Raw genomic sequence first — 17,274 nt, 5'->3', positions numbered from 1 at the left:
TGGGGGTTCCTTGACATGAAAACGTTTGAGAACCACTGCCCCTATAAAGTCTAACCAGCATCCAACTACATCCAACCGCCAAACCCCATGGCCTCTTGTTGTCTTACATCATATGTAATGACACAGTGCTCTGGCAGTAATCACCTGCTTCTACACGCCATGGTGAACGTGGCTTTCAGCTGCCTTGTAATCATGGACGACTAATGTGGTATTGGCAGATGTTTTAGTCGTATTTGATCATTTTTGCGGTTGTGCTTGTTACATTCTTTTTTTATTCACATTGTAATTGTGTCGTAACTGCTGCTTTGGCCTAGCCTGGCTCCAGCCCGTGAATCGCTAGCCACGCCCATTAAAAAAATATGTTCAGGCGATTCTGGTCTGGTGACGCTCTCATAGGAGGTCTCAGCCTCGGTTGAAAATCTGTACGACGGATCGGGATAATCCAGTATGAACCAATCGCCAAAGAGTCTTTGAAAAAAAAAAACTTTGGCCACGCCCCCATCTCAGCAATCGGCTGCATTGAGAGGGCTTTCAGACTAAAAAAAGAGAAATGAAAATTCAGGCTGAGTGTCAGGCTAGCTTTGGCCCGGTCTTGGCTACTATAGTTCTCACTTGCGATAGACTCGAGGTTTCAGACAGCGTTGCCAGGTTTGTGCAAGAGAAACAAGCGGTCAGGTCTGTGAAAACAAGCCGGTGTTTACTACTTGGAACCCTAAATACTAATTGTTGCTGTCGAGCAGAAACCTCTTATTTCCATTTTATTTTCTTTGGTAAATGAACGCACTGCTTGATCATTCTACATACTACAGCGTCACACAAAAGCATCAAAAGTAGCAGATCCACAAGCTCGTTTTGAGCTTGTAGATCTGCTAACTTTTGAATTTGAGTCCTGAAAAACAACAGTTTTGAACATGAGGTTTTCACCCGACGGAGACGATACGTTGGCTATTTGAAAATAGCCGATCTACAAGCTCGCTGGTTGTAGATCTGCTATTTTCAAATCATTTTGAAAATATTTATATTATGTTATTATATAAAATGTTTGGGAATATATTTGGGCTTTTTTTTTTTTTTACCAACTCCGTCACTTTCAGTTCAGCACAGCTGAGGTGTGTGTGTGTGTGTGTGTGTGTGTGTGTGTGTGTGTGTGTGTGTGTGTGTGTGTGTGTGTGTGTGTGTGTGTGTGTGTGTAGCTGTCCAGCTGACGCTCGTTAATGTTTCTTGCATCAAAGCAATTATGTTGTGTTTCTGCATCAAACAGAACTACACCTAATCTAAGATTCCATCAAAGCCAAGAATTTCTTCACGAACCTCTCTGGTATATTAAGATTTTTGTTTGAGCTGTTGGAAATAACTAGGCTACACTCGGTTGTTAAAGTCCACATGAAAACAATATGACTGAAATCATTTGGATTAAACTGATTGGGATTTTTCGCTGTGCGCGATGGGGGCGTGTCTTCTCCTCCGCGTCATCAGCGCCCATACCCTAGGTGGGGTTGGCGAAAGGGCCTACTCTGTGTGGAGTTTGCATGTTCTCCCCGTGTCTCCTAGGGTAGTTAATACCCTCACAAAAACATGTAGTAATCCTGGTCGCTATACCGCCTCCCCCATGACAGCCAGGGCGCCTGATGGAGGGGAAAGGAACTGGTTGGAATAACGTGTTCCTTCCACGTGCTACGTCCAACCGGGGAAACTCCCCCCTGTCAGGTGACAAGAAGGTCAGTTGGCTCTCATGCATTGAAGGAGGCATGAGCTCGGCCCTGGGCTCCCTAGGCTGGTGGGGGGAGTGTAGCGCCCAGGATCACTTAGAAAATTGGCACCGGGGGTTACAAAATCGTGGGATAAAAAAAATATAAAACAAAAACTGATTGGGTTTTTTAATCGAATCGTGACCCCAAGAATGGGAATCGAATCTAGAATCGTCTTGATTTAAAAATGTTTCATTTTTAATCAAAATCGTGAACCCCAAGAATCTGAATCGCATCATGAGATAGCAGAAGATCCCCAGCCCCTATACTGGTTTCATACCTCAACGTGACTTTCCTGGTTTAAATAAAGATTACGTGCTTTTGAAGAACAAAGAAGCCCGAGGTGCCGGTGGTGATTGAAAGTGTGCTGGAGTCAATTGAGGGAAAACAAGAGTTCAGCGACTGCCGAGCACAATGACTCGTTTCACATACAACTGTAATTATGTGTGTGCTTGGAGCTACAGTCAGTCAGGGCTGTTGTTGTGTTGTGGAAATCAGCCTGTTTAGAACTCTGCAGCTGGCGTAACTGTTTCTGAATTCCGTCGGTGTCGGGCATAAACCTCTTATCTCCATATTTTAGCTTTTTGTGTTTATTTTTGTAAATTAACAGCCCACATGATCATACTACCAGCGTCACACAAAAGCATAAAAAGTAGCAGATCTACAAGCTCGAAACGCACTGCGTTTCGAGCTTGTAGATCTGCTACTTTTGATGCTTTTGAATTTGAATCCTGGAAAAGGATTTTGGACGTATGAGGTTTTTCCACGTGACAGATACGATTTATTATCTGGCAAGAATACATTAACAAAGCAAGCATGAAACACACACACACACACACACACACACACACACACACACACACACACACACACACACACACACACACACACACACAAAAGCGTGAGATAATCCAAGGCAGATCAAAGCCACACGTTTTTTAGCCATGAGAAGAAAAACTACTTCCAATTTCTTCTAGCTTGGATTCCATTCTTCAGCGCTCAGTACAAACACCTCATTTTAAAACCACTTTGAAGCATTATGAGCTTATTAAACGGTGTGTCTCTCACACACACACACACACACACACACACACACACACACACACACACACACACACACACACACACACACACACACACACACACACACACACACACACACATGTTTGTATTACTACACTTGTTGTGTGAGGACATCAAAATGTTGACATTTTGAATGAAAATGGCGATTTTATTCTATTTTTTCCCGCCAATTTTAACACATTGGGTGCCAAACACGGTCTAAACCGTGTTTTCAGTCACTTTTTTTTTTTTCTTTTTTTTTCGAGCAGCTCTGGAATCACCCATGGTGATTCTGAGAAGGAAGGGCCTTACAGATCACCGTGCCAAAAAACATGGCTCCCATCCGCTTCCGTTCTATCTCCTTCTATAAAACCCCTATAACCCCGAAACGTTTTACGTTGGGGAAAACGACTCATTTTGTATGCGTGATCGCTGCGCCATTGTGACCCGCGGTTCAGATGTTATCGTTCCAGGCGTTAGCCAGGACCGTCGTGCAAAATGCACGCATGCTTTGTTTCACATGGATTGCTCGTCTTGGAGTCTTAAACAGCTTAAACAGCGCCGCGCAGCTCAACGGTGAGATTTCTGGCACCGAACGTAATCTGTTATTATACAATTCTGGCACCGAATGTGTTAAAAGCTTGTCGCACGTTGAGCTTTTAGACCGGCTATTTTAGATGTTAGTAGAAGTAGAAATCAGGCATAACTCCAGTCCCTAACCCCTAAAAGTCTAATCCTAACCCTAACCCCAACCTGAAACTTTTCCTAATTGTAAGCCTAATTCCCCAAATCTGTTTTAATCCATTTAGACCGGGAACGCAGCGGTGTGTTGTTTTAAGATTTCTTTGGGCTTTTTTTGAAAAATTGTGAAAAATGTGTGCAAATCTTTGAATATATATATATTTAAAGCGAACATTTGTAACTCAAATCCTTGCTTCTGGGAATCTCTGGTACAACATATTTTGAGATATTTTATATTTTTTCTTTATATTTTCTTTCATATTTTTATATTTTTTATGTAGAAAAAACAAAACTATTAGGATTTAGAATCGGCCTCAGGTCTTAATGGGTTAACCATAGCACAACCATTTCTCTTGTGAGGACCAGGAAGACGGTTCTCACAACGTCTCTTTCTCAAATTCTGCTATACTTGTGGGGACATTTGGTCCGTACAGTATAAGTATAACACACACACACACACACACACACACACACACACACACACACACACACACACACACACACACACCCACACACACACACACACACACACACACACACACCATTCTCTTATAGCAGTCGTTATAATGCAGTGTGTGTTTGGTACAGCAGAGAGAGAGCTGTATACGGTTGACCTAGTTATCAGCGTTACAGTTTGCTCCAGAAACCAGAGTCTTTCCCCTCAGAGCTGTTGCTGAGCGTTGTTGTGCGTTCTGCCGGTTCAGCAACATTCACACTCAGAGCTACAGAGGAAAGTTTGCCAGGAGCAGAACCAGGCCACACAGTAGACCACAGTGTAGTGTAGAGACAGGGTAATTAAGGTCATGCAGAGGCCCCCGACTTCAACGTTAGGGCCAGAAGTGAAAATGAGGTAAAGTGGAGATGACAGCCCCACGTTCCAGTGGTGGAAAGTACTCGAGTACATTTACTCAAATAGATCTGCTATTTTTGAAAAATCTTGAAACATTTTTTTTTAGATTTTTTTCAAAGAACTATTAGGATTTAGAAAACATTTTTAAAAACAAATACCCGGGCGAACCATCTCGCCTCTCCTGTTTTAGCCCAATTTGGGGCAATAAACAATTTGTGCCAGGAAGAGCGGATGGGGGTTTTAGATTATGGGCTGATAGGGGGGTGGGGCAATTGAGGGATGTTTTTGGTGCTAATAGGAGTATGCTGACATTTGAAGTGATCCTGGTTAGCTCTTTATTAGAGCTAACCAGGATCACTCCATGCTGGCCCCTCCCTTATCTGTGTTGGAGAGAATTTTGGTTAAAATCCATTCGGAAGGGGAATAATATCAGAATTTTATGACCTGTTACTGTCATTTTCTCCGGAATCCTCTGAGCATAGGCTCAATGCCTGGAGGGAGGATTTACAGGAGGACCTAACAGTGGAGCAGTGGAGTACAGCTTGTAAATTGGCTCAGTCTCAGACTGGAAATACACGCCTAAAACTCGTTCAATACAATTGGCTTATGAGAGTGAACATCACACCTGTGAAGCTTAATAAGTTTAATAACAATATTCCTGACTCATGCACCAGATGTGGTGAAGATAGAGGCACACTGTTCCATTGTTTATGGTCATGCCCAAGATTGGTGGACTTTTGGAGGGAGATTGGACAGGAAATACAAAGGATACTTTCAATTAACATTGTACCAGAACCTAAGTTATTTCTGCTAGGCCTCTATCCAGTTGGACACAGAATAAAGCGCAATGAGAAATTATTCATAAATATTTGTCTTTTACAAGCAAAAAGAGTAATTGCACTGACCTGGAAGAAGCCGGATAGACCAAGTATTGCACAATGGTTCAGAGAACTGTCTTTATGCCTACCTCTAGAAAAAATCACGTATATACTTAAGGACAAACAAGAAATGTTTCAGGAGGTGTGGTGGGTTGTTTTATACGATATATGGAAAACAATAATCTGCCACATTTAATGGAAGAATCTGGAGAGGAGTAGTGCTGATGTCATTGTATTCTATGTTTTTCTTTTGTTTTTTGTTTTTTCTCATTGATTGTTTTGTATGGTTTATTGTAAAATGTCTTTTGTCTTTTTATTGTATTTGTAATTGAATGTTGAAAATACTTTGTGAAAAAAAGAAAAATAAATAAACATATTGTTGAAAAAAAGAATCGCCTCAGGTCCCATTGAGACCTGAAGCCGATTCTACATGTCTCCTAAATCCCAACAGTTTTCTGAAAAACGTTTGTTTCTATATCAGTGGTGCTCAATCTTTTTCATGTCAAGGACCCCCAAAATTATATGTATTTGACCGCGGACCCCCATCAAAATATTTTGTTCCAGGGACCCCCAGAAGCAAAGATTTGAGTTAAAAATGTTCGCTTTAAAAATATATTTATTCAAAGATTTGCAATCATTTTCACGAATTTTCAAAAATAGCAGATCTACAAGCTCGTAGCGCGGCACTCTGTGCCGCGCTACGAGCTTGTAGATCTGCTATTTTTGAATAGCCCAAAGTGTAAAATAATGCTTTTTAGCTCAAATCTAAAAATGACACAGTTCCAGGTCTTAATGGGTTAAATATATATGTATGTATGTACTGTATGTACTGTATGTACATTGTAAAGTGACAAGGACTTTTAATGAAATGGAATGAAAGACCATTACAGCATCAGAAGTAATCAACAAACTAAACTATAAAAACTGGTCAAACATTGGCCAAATTGTCAATTTTGTCAATATTGAGGCACATTTTTTTTTAAATGTCTGATTTGAGCTTGTAGATCGGCTATTTTCACTATTTATCTGTGGAACCGAGTCAAACTAAATGTAATGCCTCAACATCCAAGAGCTTTGTCAGGGTGGGGAGTCCTCAGTTCAAACATGTCTCAGTGTAAGTAAAACGTCTTGAGCACTTCCAGCCACAGTGCAGACAGGGTAATTAAGGTCATATCCACCAGCCCCCCCCCCCCCCAAGGTGAACGTAGTCTGGGACGGGAAAATGAGTTTAGTGGAAGATGACAGCCTCACACACACACACACACACACACACACACACACACACACACACACACACACACACACACACACACACTGTATCCCTGTGGGTCTGGAGACATTCTCCTCTCTGATCACAGATGAAAGGCTTGACTGCTATCTATTTTTTTTCCTTTTTTTCCCTTCTTTACCCTTTTTTCTCCCCAATTTAGTCGTTATGCCAATTAGCTCCTCTCCCACACGTGTGTGTGTGTGTGTGTGTGTGTGTGTGTGTGTGTGTGTGTGTGTGTGTGTGTGTTGTGTCACTGCTGTTGCATCTGAAATACGGCTTGTAGCAACGACACTGCGCAACGCTGGTTGTTCACACTGTAGCACAGACAATTCCATTGTGTCTTCTATGGTGTTTCTACAGGGCATGAGCTATTATTAGCGTCATGCTGTAGAATGGGGAACAGGGAAATTGTCCAAGGAGCCAATTATAACAGAGGGGGAAATCTTACCGTGTGAACTTCAGGTCTTCTCCTGTCAGTGTCCTGTTCTTCCTGTTGTCACATGTGTGGTGGAAAGTAACTAAGTACATTTACTCAAGTACTGTACTTAAGTACAATTTTGAGGTACTTTTACTTAACTGGAGTATTTCAAATTGTCTATACTTTTACTTCTACTCCACTACATCTCAGAGACATATATTGTACTTTTTACTCCACTACAATTATTTGAAAACTTTAGTTTCCAGTTACTTTGCAGATATCAATTATTACATTATAAAACACACATTAACCACTTTAGCCCTATTTTATACATAGGCTATTTGAAAATATCCGATCTACAAGCTCACAACGCGATGCGACGCGTTGTGAGCTTGTAGATCTGCTATTTTCAAACATTTTAGTACTTTTACTTTTGGCGCTTTAAGTACATTTTTATACGAATAGATGTGGAAAAGACGCTTGTACCCAGAAGGCCAGCCAAGGGCCAGGCTAGATCAGTGACTGACTACTTTACACAAACCATGTGACTCTCTAGTGGACATTACCTAATGGTCAGACTATGCAAACTATGTAGTAATTATGTAGAGTACAGTGTCCAGCCTTCAGAGAGAGGGAGAGAGCTGGGTCAAAACGGAGAGCGTTGTTAGCAAACGCAATGCATGCTCATAACTCAGCTCCATAGCAGCAATAACCATCTGCCATGTTTGTACCATGCGCATGTACACATGTATGTATGCTTCACCGTGAAAAAGCACCAGGTTTCACCGCTGCACTCGGTGCCGCGCTATGAGCTTGTAGATCTGCTATTTTTGAAAAATCTTGAAAATGTGTGCATATCTTTGAATATATGTATTTTTGAAAGCGAACATTTTTAACTCAAATCTTTGCTTCTGGGGGGTCCCTGGTACAATACATTTTCAGATGGGGGTCCGCGGCCAAATGTATATCAATTTAGGGGTCCTTGGCATGAAAAAGGTTGAAAACCACTGCTCTAAGATCTTGTTTTGTGTCCGTTTGTCCTCACAGGGTGATCAACGCGGGGAAAAGCACTTTGAACGAGGACCAGGCGTGCTGTGAAGTCCTGATGGTCCAGAGGAGACTCGGAGGGGGGTCCACGCCCAGCCGGACCCCCACGTCCCGCAGGAGGTCCTCCCTGCCCAACGGAGAGGGCCTGGGCCTCAGGGACGGCCTGGTGAGTCTGGCTTCTTCATGGAACTTTTTGTTGGTTCATGTTTATAAAGACACACACTTAACCTTTCATTTAAATAACTAAATCCCCAAACAACACAACTAGCAGATCTACAAGCTCAAAACGCATCCCGTACACAGTGACGCGTTGTGAGCTTGTAGATCAGTTATCTTCGCTACTTCTTTTTGCAACACCCTTGTACGACAAAGTCATTCATTTAGGATAAACCCCCTCCTTCAATGTCCTGAGGGGCTGCAGAGAGCCTGTCCTGTTCTGTCTGATCAGCACAAATCCATGTCCTTCTCACTGCATCAGCTATGCTATACGCACGTACGCACGCACGCACGCACGCACGCACGCACGCACGCACACACACACACACACACACACACACAGAGATGCTCGTAGGCCTGCGTCCTGCGTCGCTGACGCACCATATTGCGAAAGGACGCATTCATGACACCGTCGTGGCGTCCCTGGGACGCAATAGAGTTGTCACCAACAACAGTGAAAAATATAACAATAATTCGCGGTAAAATTAATAGTGCACGATAAGTATCAGCCCGATAATTATCGGTCTGATATCAGGAATTATGACGTCATCCCGATAAAACCGATAACATTAATAATAGCTCCGATAATATATAATATTTGTCAGCTGTGATCTGCATGGACTCTCTCGGTTAGACACCGTTGGTGGAGAAGTATAACTCTCCGGTTAGACACCGTTGTACTGGAGAAGTATAACTCGGTTAAACAGCGTTGTGTGGAGACTCGCACACGCAGCAGCAGCACAGCCCCTCCCCACATAGTGCAGCGGCTAACTGCAGAATATAGCAAGAATCGTTCACTTTGTGATGCAAGCATGAAATTTGGTACATTTACTCTTCAAACCCCACTCTTTTCAAAAATACCGCTGGCCACGCAAAATTCCAAAATGGCGGCCCACAAATCCAAGATGTCCGTCCAAAAGTTAGGGTTTTCCTTTATAACTCGAAATGTATTGATTTTAAGCACCATAAATGTATTAAAGGTGAATATAAATTTGGGCATTGCGGATATTTTGGTACCAAGTACATGTATGTATCTATTACGGTTCTTGAGATACAGCATATAGGTACTTTTACAGACTCGGGAGAGCAATACATTTGTAACACTGATTGTTGTTAAGTGAATATGGCAAAATGAAAATGTTATTTTCATAACCTGTTTTCAGTAGGGCTGTAACATAAAATTCTAAATCAAAAACTAAAACAACTTAACAACTCTTAACAACTATGAAACTTTCTTTTTGGCGTGCACATGTTTTTGGTCTATGCGTTCAAATGGGGCCATTGCAGTACAGAATTTAGACATTGATAAAATCTTACAAATGCAATAGAGTGAATGTCAGCACACAACCAGGGCACACTGGTGACTGCTGTGTAACTCAGCATGGGGTTCAGTGTCGGCTGATCTAGATATACTAATGTTTTATTAGCCTTGTAGTTGTAGTATAGTTTAGTTTAGTGTCCCAAATGCTGTCTGACTGCCCCATATCCATTAGCTAGTAAACCATAGTTGGTAGTTAGTAGATATAGTTAGATAGCCGCACCTGATTCGACAGGGTGTGCCAGCGCGGGAGAGCCGAGCCAAAGGTAACGGGGCTTAAGTTACCCGGATGGTGTACAGATCACACAGGACTTAAATGGCATTGGATGAATGATCGGGCTAGGTGTAGGTTCACCGATAATAACTGAACCTAGTTGTAAGGCACTGGAAGACAATCCATCCTTCTTCAATCAAGAAAAACAAAGCTGACTTCTTCAGACAGGATTCCTCTTCTGCTGAACCCTCAAAGCAGAAGCTTCTCAAGGAGGACTGTCAGCTGTTCTCAAAGCTTTTCATTTCCTGTCAGAGCCGAGAGTGTGACCTGCAGGAGTTCTTTCAGCATGAGAACCAGTCCTTTCCTGCTGCGTTGAGCAAGGGTGGAAGACTGTACTCTTGCCAGAAGTCTCAGCTGACCTTTATCCTTGAGACTTATGTCCCACCAGTTGACAAAGAACCTGAGGCAGATGTTCTCATTGTATATGGGTCAGCTTTGGTCCATGCCCTGCCACCAAAAAGATCCAAGACATTTGAGGACTATGCAGCTCTTGACTTCCTACCAGTGATATACATGTACAGCAGCAAGTACACAATGACACATCTGGTCTTTGATGTGTACAGCCCATCGAGTCTTAAAGCTGAAACCAGGTCCAAACGTGGCCATGGAGGAAGACGCAAGGTGACAAATAAGAACACTATGCCATCTAACTGGCATAACTTCCTGAGGCACAAGTTGTATCACTTTCTTGCCGACAAGGTTGCACAAATGTTCGTTCCAAATATTGTGATTGTCACAAAGGGACCTGCTGTCCTCAGCACGCATGAAACTGGTCTTGATGGACTAGATAAATGCTCTCATGAGGAAGCTGATAGTTGCATCTTTGTGCACGCCAAACATGCTGCAGAAGATGGTAGCCAATCCATCCTGATCAAGGCAAATGACACAGATGTTCTCATCTTAGCACTAAGTGTCTTCGCTGCTCTTCAAGAGGCTGGACTACAGCAGATGTGGGTTGCATTTGGACAAGGTCAGAGCCTGCGCTGGATCAGTGTGCATGACTTATTATTTCATTTTGTTGGCCAGGAGAAGGTCAAAGGCATGCTATTCTTTCATGCCTTTACAGGATGTGACACCGTGTCAGCCTTCCGCAACAAAGGCAAGAAAACTGCTTGGCAGACATGGGACATATGCCCAGAGGTCTCGCCTGTATTCTCCAAACTGGGTATTTACCCTCCCACAGTGGAGGATTGTGACCTTCAGATTCTGGAGAGGTTTGTCATCCTAATGTATGACAGATCCAGCACAGCTGCTACTGTGGATGAGGCCAGGTTTGACATGTTTGCCAGAAAGCAGAGGCCTTATGAGTCAATCCCACCAACCAGAGCAGCTTTGCTCCAACACACCAGGCGTGCTGCCTACCAGGCTGGTTGTGTGTGGGCCCAGGCAACCCAGTGTCAGCCAGGAGCAGAGGACCCTGCAGACTGGGGATGGCAGAAGGTTGGTGAGGAATGGCAGGTCTTCTGGACAGCCAACTCTCCAATAGCCAAGACGTGCGAACAGCTTACCAAATGTGGCTGTAAATGTGGCTGTCGTGGCAGGTACAAGTGCTATAAACTGCGTCTCATGTGTACAGCTCTGTGCAGTTGCAACTGTGAGGTGTAACTCAAACCTCTTTTTTATGCTCTCCCGATTCCGTAAAAGAACCTATAAGCTGTATCTCAAGAACCGCAATAATATAGACATGCACTAGGTACAAAAATATCCACTTTTATCAACGTCTAAATTCTGTACTGCAATGGCCCCATTGGATTCATAGACCAAAAAACATGCACGCCAAAAAAAAAGTATCATAGTTGCTAAGATATGATTACTTCAAGTTAACGGCAGCCATCTTGGACGCCATCTTGGATTTAGAATTGTATGTCATAACCCTACTGAAAATAACAGGTTATGAAAATAACACCAAATATCACCATATTCACTTATTAACAATCAATGTTACACATTTCTTACTCTCCTGAGTCTGTAAAAGTACCTATATGCTGTATCTCAAGAACCGTAATAGATACAGACATGTACCTGGTACCAAAATATCCGCAATGCCCAAATCTATATTCAACTTTAATACATTTATGGTGCTTAAAACCAATACATTTCGAGTTATAAAGGAAAACCCTAACTTTTGGACAGACATCTTGGATTTGTGGGCCGCCATTTTGGAATTTTGCGTGGCCAGCGGTATTTTTGAAAAGAGTGGGGTTTGAAGAGTAAATGTACCAAATTTCATGCTTGCATCACAAAGTGAACGATTTTTCTCTTAGCAGCTCCACTAACACACACACACCCTCTGTTAGGCTACGCTACACACACAGAGAGAGTGTGAGGCATGAGGAGCTGGTTGAGACCTGGTCTCAAACGTGTTAAAACGTCTTGGAAAGACCACTGTCTCTGGAATAATAACTGATCATCACACATACAAGTCTACTACTAACCTTCGTTGCTATTGTCATCTTAAATTGACCAGCCAAAGTAAAATTCACGATTTTAGAGTGTTCTCGAACTTGCTTGGAGATCAGAGTGATGTGGTGGATTAACCATGTTGTACAATCAGCTGTGTAACATTAGCAGGTTAACGATGGCTCGTTGATCCTATGCATTTGACCCTGATTTGACCACAAAGGCAATCAAAAGCACTAATTAATGGCAGCTGTAAGTAACCGGTTGTCTATCGTCTGTGCCTTGTGTATGTTTAATAGGCAACTGGATGTTTTCTGTAGCCTAGAGATATCATATCAAGTAATTCCCTGAAGAGGGTAGACCCTCTCCCTCATGCTAAACTTAAAGTGACTTATAAGGTTCCACTTCTCCTCAAAAAGACAACTTTATTTTCCTTTCTCAATGACAAGCCTAATATTATTATAGCATTTTGGCTATGTGCAATAACTGCAAGCCAATGTTCATAGGCAGTGTCAGTATTTGTCTTCATTATTTCTTGAATTCCTATTTCTTTAGTTGCCAATATTTCCACTGTAAGCCAGTGTTTTCAGTCTTTTATTGCTACACAATAAATAGTAAAAATAAATTCTACATTCATAAATAATACAAAATAAAATAATAATAATAATGATTAAAAGGTTCTATGATTAAATGTATTCTATTGGTCAAAGCTATGTTAAATCCACCTGTTGCCCACTACTAGTATTTCTTACCATAAGGTGTGCTAATACTACAGATTCATATAGATTTGAAAAAATATATTTATGATTTATTAATATATGTATATATATTTGTATTATCGGTATCGGTCTTGAGAAGCAGGAACGGGTCCGCAGCAGGACCCCCCCCCCCCCTATTCCCTCTTACTGAATACTCATCTCTTAACTCTCTGGCTGCCAAGAACGAGTTATCACACTTTTTTTTTTTTAAATTAAAATAATTATTTTTAATTTTTTTGGGAAAAAAACGTTCAGAACCCAAGATATCATCATTTGAAGAGTTGCTGCTCCATTCACTTCTTGTTTAACTATTTACTGAAGAAGGCTGTATCTCGGCTCCTGAGCACTTTTTTTTTACTATGTATTATTGGACCAGACATGTTATTTTCAAAGGCAGACAATTAATGTCAACGAGGTCGCGATGACCACACAGTTATACTGTGTGGTGAAACCACACAGTATAACCCTCAGTGATTAGTGACCATCAGGGGATCGATCATAATGGAGATAAATATGTATCTTTATATATTACTTACAGCACATCTAAGTGAAGATGGTAAGGTTGGAATATGAATGATGCAATGCTCGCCCATCTCTCGCCGGTTTTTCATTGTGTGTGTGTGTGTGTGTGTGTGTGTGTGTGTGTGTGTGTGTGTGTGTGTGTGTGTGTGTGTGTGTGTGTGTGTGTGTGTGTGTGTGTGTGTGTGTGTGTGTGTGTGTGTGTGTGTGTGTGTGTGTGTGTGTGGATGCAGGACAGCTGTGAGGGTCTGACCTTCCACTACTGGGGTCTGTTCGACGGCCACGCGGGCTCCGGGGCCGCGGTGGTGGCGTCCCGTCTGCTGCAGCACCACATCGGCCTGCACCTCCAGGTACGCCCGGCGCCATCGCCTGATGATTTGAAAATAGCAGATCTACAATGCGACGCTTTGTGAGCTTGTAGATCTGCTATTTTCAAATAGCATATGTATAAAATAGAGCTAAAGTGGTTAATGTATCTTTTATAATGTAATCATTTATATCTGCAAAGTAACTAGTAACCTAAGTTGTCAAATAATTGTAGTGGGGTAAAAGTACAATATTTGCCTGAGATGTAGTGGAGTAGAAGTAAAAGTACTGAAAAATGGAAATACTCCAGTAAAGTAAAAGTACCTCAACATTGTACTTAACTCTCTCAGTGCCAAGCCACGAGTTATCCCGAGTTTTTTCTGAATGCCCTCAGTTTTTCTTTAATGTTCAGAACACAAGATATCATCATCTGAAGATGTGCTGCTCCATCCACTCCTTGTTTAACTTAGAACTGAAAAAGGCTGTATCTCGCTTCCTAAGCACCTTTTTTTTTACTTTGAAAAAAAAAAATTGCTGGCACAGTATGAACATATTTTTTTATTTCATTGGCACTGAGAGAGTTAAGTACAGTACTTGAGTAAATGTACTTAATTACTTTACACCACTGGTGGGGAGGAATTAATCAGCATAACGACTAAATTGGGGGAGAAAAAGGGGGTAAAGATGCAAGAAAAAAATGATATGTATTTCTATGCATTAAATAAATCGTCAATTCCAATTATTTGCACAACAATGAATCTTCGACCGAAAACGACCACGATCGTTTTTTTTCCAACCCTGCACCTCCAGGAGGTCCTGGAGATCCTGCGCGTGCCGGCCCTGATCCCGCCCACCTGCATGGGGGAGGAGCCTCTCAGCCACCACCACACGCCCACCTCCCACCGCGGGACCCTCGCCCGGGCGGCCTCGCTGCGCGGGGCGGCGGGGGCCCCCGGCTCCCCCGGCGCCCCCCACCACGCGCAGCCCCCCATGCGCTTCTTCACCGAGAAGAAGGTCTCACACGAGAGCCTGGTGATGGGGGCCATAGAGAACGCCTTCAAAGATATGGTAAGACACACACACACACACACACACACACACACACACACACACACACACACACACACACACACACAAATGCATAAGGAACACAAAGATGTTTGTAGATATCATTTTAATATATACAAAGGTTTTTTTGTTTTTACCCGCTTGCAGAGCTGCGGGTCTATTTACAGACTGACCTACTAGTCGACAGATTTCCGACAGATTTATTCGACAGATTTTTTTGCGTGATTGGCTGTCGCTTAAGCCAATGGGGATACTTTCCATACTCTGAACGGGCGGCCTCGTCCTCCCAAGCTATGGGAATAGACACGCCTCTCTCAGTGGATTCTGAGCGCTAGCCGGATTTGGCTAATAGTTAGCTTGTATGATGTTACTAACTAACTGTTTTTAGCCAAACGCAGTCTCCATTAGTTATCGACGCAAGTTGCGTTATTAATCCCGTAATTTTCATGTATTGTACATCCCAAAATAAAATGTATTAACCATGTTATGGTGCTGTAATGACTTCATATTTTCGCAACATAATGTCCTTTACACGGGCCTTGCAAAAGAGGATTGCTTCCGCATGTTCTTCTTCGTTGGTCCAAATAATGATACGGTTGCCAGATTTTTGAGAGAGAAATAAGCAACCAGGTCAATGAATATTATGACTTTATGTCATTTCTTGTTTGCCTCTGAAGGCACAACCTCCTTTTTCATGGTAAACAGGAATTTGTATTTGGCTCCTCCCCTTTTCAGTCCTGTCCTTCCGGGTGCTTCTGTGTTTATTCCTACTAACGCAACGTTTTCAGGCCAAGGACCCCCTAGCTGAGAGAGAGATGAACCAGGGACCCCCCTACTCTATATTGTATAAAATTGTGTTTCATATTAAAGTTTTTTTTTTTACTTAGTAGCTCTTTTTTCCCTCTACACCTATAGCCTCTTTGCCAAAAATAGCCGATCTACAAGCTCTCAACGCGAGGCGTTGAGAGCTTGTAATGTACCCTCAGAAAAGGAATTCTAGGGTTCAAGTGGTTAATGTAAAAAAACTAAATCCTATCACACAAAGATTTGGCGGACCCCCCTATAGCAGCTCTGAGGACCCCCTAGGGGTCCCGGACCCCCTGTTGAAGACCCCTGTACTAACGACAACATTTACATTGCAGAAAAAAGGGACAAAGGAGCGCATCTGTTTGGCCGGAGTAAAAATCCCCAACAAGGTGCTCTTTGGGGCAAATTAGTGAAAAAATGTATTAGCAAAAAAGGGAAGAGACCAAGGCACTCTTGTGGAAAAATGTAAAAGCCTTTACATTTTGTTTAGTTTTTCATCAAATGACCATCCTGATTTACATTAACAGCATTGCATTGGCCTATAAACTGGTTTTCAGAAATAAACAAAGACAGTAGCATGTGCTTTTACATTATTGTTTATTGTAACTAAACCTTTAGAGCATACAGACGGTCAATCAATTTGTGTGTATTTTTTTTATCAAAAGGGTTTGGATGACAATATAGCCTTTGCAACATATTTTTTCTTAATTAAAAAAATAAGATAAAATATATAAATATTGAATGTGTGTGTGAATAGGTGATGGGTGAATGTGTGTGTGAATGGGTGAATGTATGTATGTATGTGTGAATGTATGTGTGAATGTGTGTGTGAATAGGTGAATGTAACACACATTGTAAACGTGTATAAATGCAGACCATAGCAATCAGCATAGTAAACAGTTAAAGGCTGAAATCAATCTAGTATTTATAAAACCAATGACTACAGCACTTTAACAGAAGACTTTGCTAACAAGGTCATTGATATTCTGTTTACATGCAAAACATTCATTAAGCTGTAATTATTTGCCGAATCAATCCTCTGTAATTAGATATTGTTGTTGTCAGGCAGAAACCTCATATCTCCAGTCTATATTAGTAGCTTAATGACTAGTATTAACATTCTATTGTCTTTTTTATGCCCAATGTATTTATACTCAAGTTCATAAAGTTAACATAAGTATAACTAAATGCATTTGAAATAAAATAAAAATTGTACTTTTCAGGATTCCAATTAAAAAATGGAAAAGAAGCAGATCTACAAACTCAAAATGTGTGGCACTGCGATGCGTTTTGAGCTTGTAGATCTGCTATTTTTGCTACTTTTTTGGGTGAAATAGAATGGCAAAGTCCAGCATTAATTTAGTTAAAATACGGAGATAAGAGGCGTCTTCCTAACAGTACAGTATATGCAATGTGTTCCTCTGGAGTAGAGCTCTTCACGGGCCCCCCGAATCCGGAAATACCCGAGAGGACCCGAGACCCGTACGGGTCTGATCCGTGTTTTATCATAATCACTCGGGGGGCGGGTCGGAATCGGTCAGTATTACCTCGGAACTCGGGTCTGTCTATCATTATGTGTAATACCCGAGTGGAT

General features: G+C 41.9%; 1 protein-coding gene across 2 annotated transcripts in view; it reads left to right on the top strand.

Moving 5' to 3' along the window:
* ppm1h (protein phosphatase, Mg2+/Mn2+ dependent, 1H) overlaps positions 1-17,274 on the top strand; it is an 86,043-nt gene that overhangs the window by 23,487 nt on the left and 45,282 nt on the right. For both annotated transcript variants that reach the window (XM_084060105.1, XM_084060106.1), the window contains exons 2-4: positions 8,015-8,180; positions 13,733-13,849; positions 14,616-14,873. In XM_084060105.1, the coding sequence (XP_083916231.1) occupies positions 8,015-8,180; positions 13,733-13,849; positions 14,616-14,873 (541 nt within the window). The remainder of the gene's footprint in view (positions 1-8,014; positions 8,181-13,732; positions 13,850-14,615; positions 14,874-17,274) is intronic.

This window comes from Gymnoscopelus microlampas (assembly GCF_963454915.1).
Source record: "Gymnoscopelus microlampas genome assembly, chromosome: 6".
Classification (NCBI taxonomy): Eukaryota; Metazoa; Chordata; class Actinopteri; order Myctophiformes; family Myctophidae; genus Gymnoscopelus; species Gymnoscopelus microlampas.
This window is presented reverse-complemented; position numbering and strand designations above follow the sequence as displayed.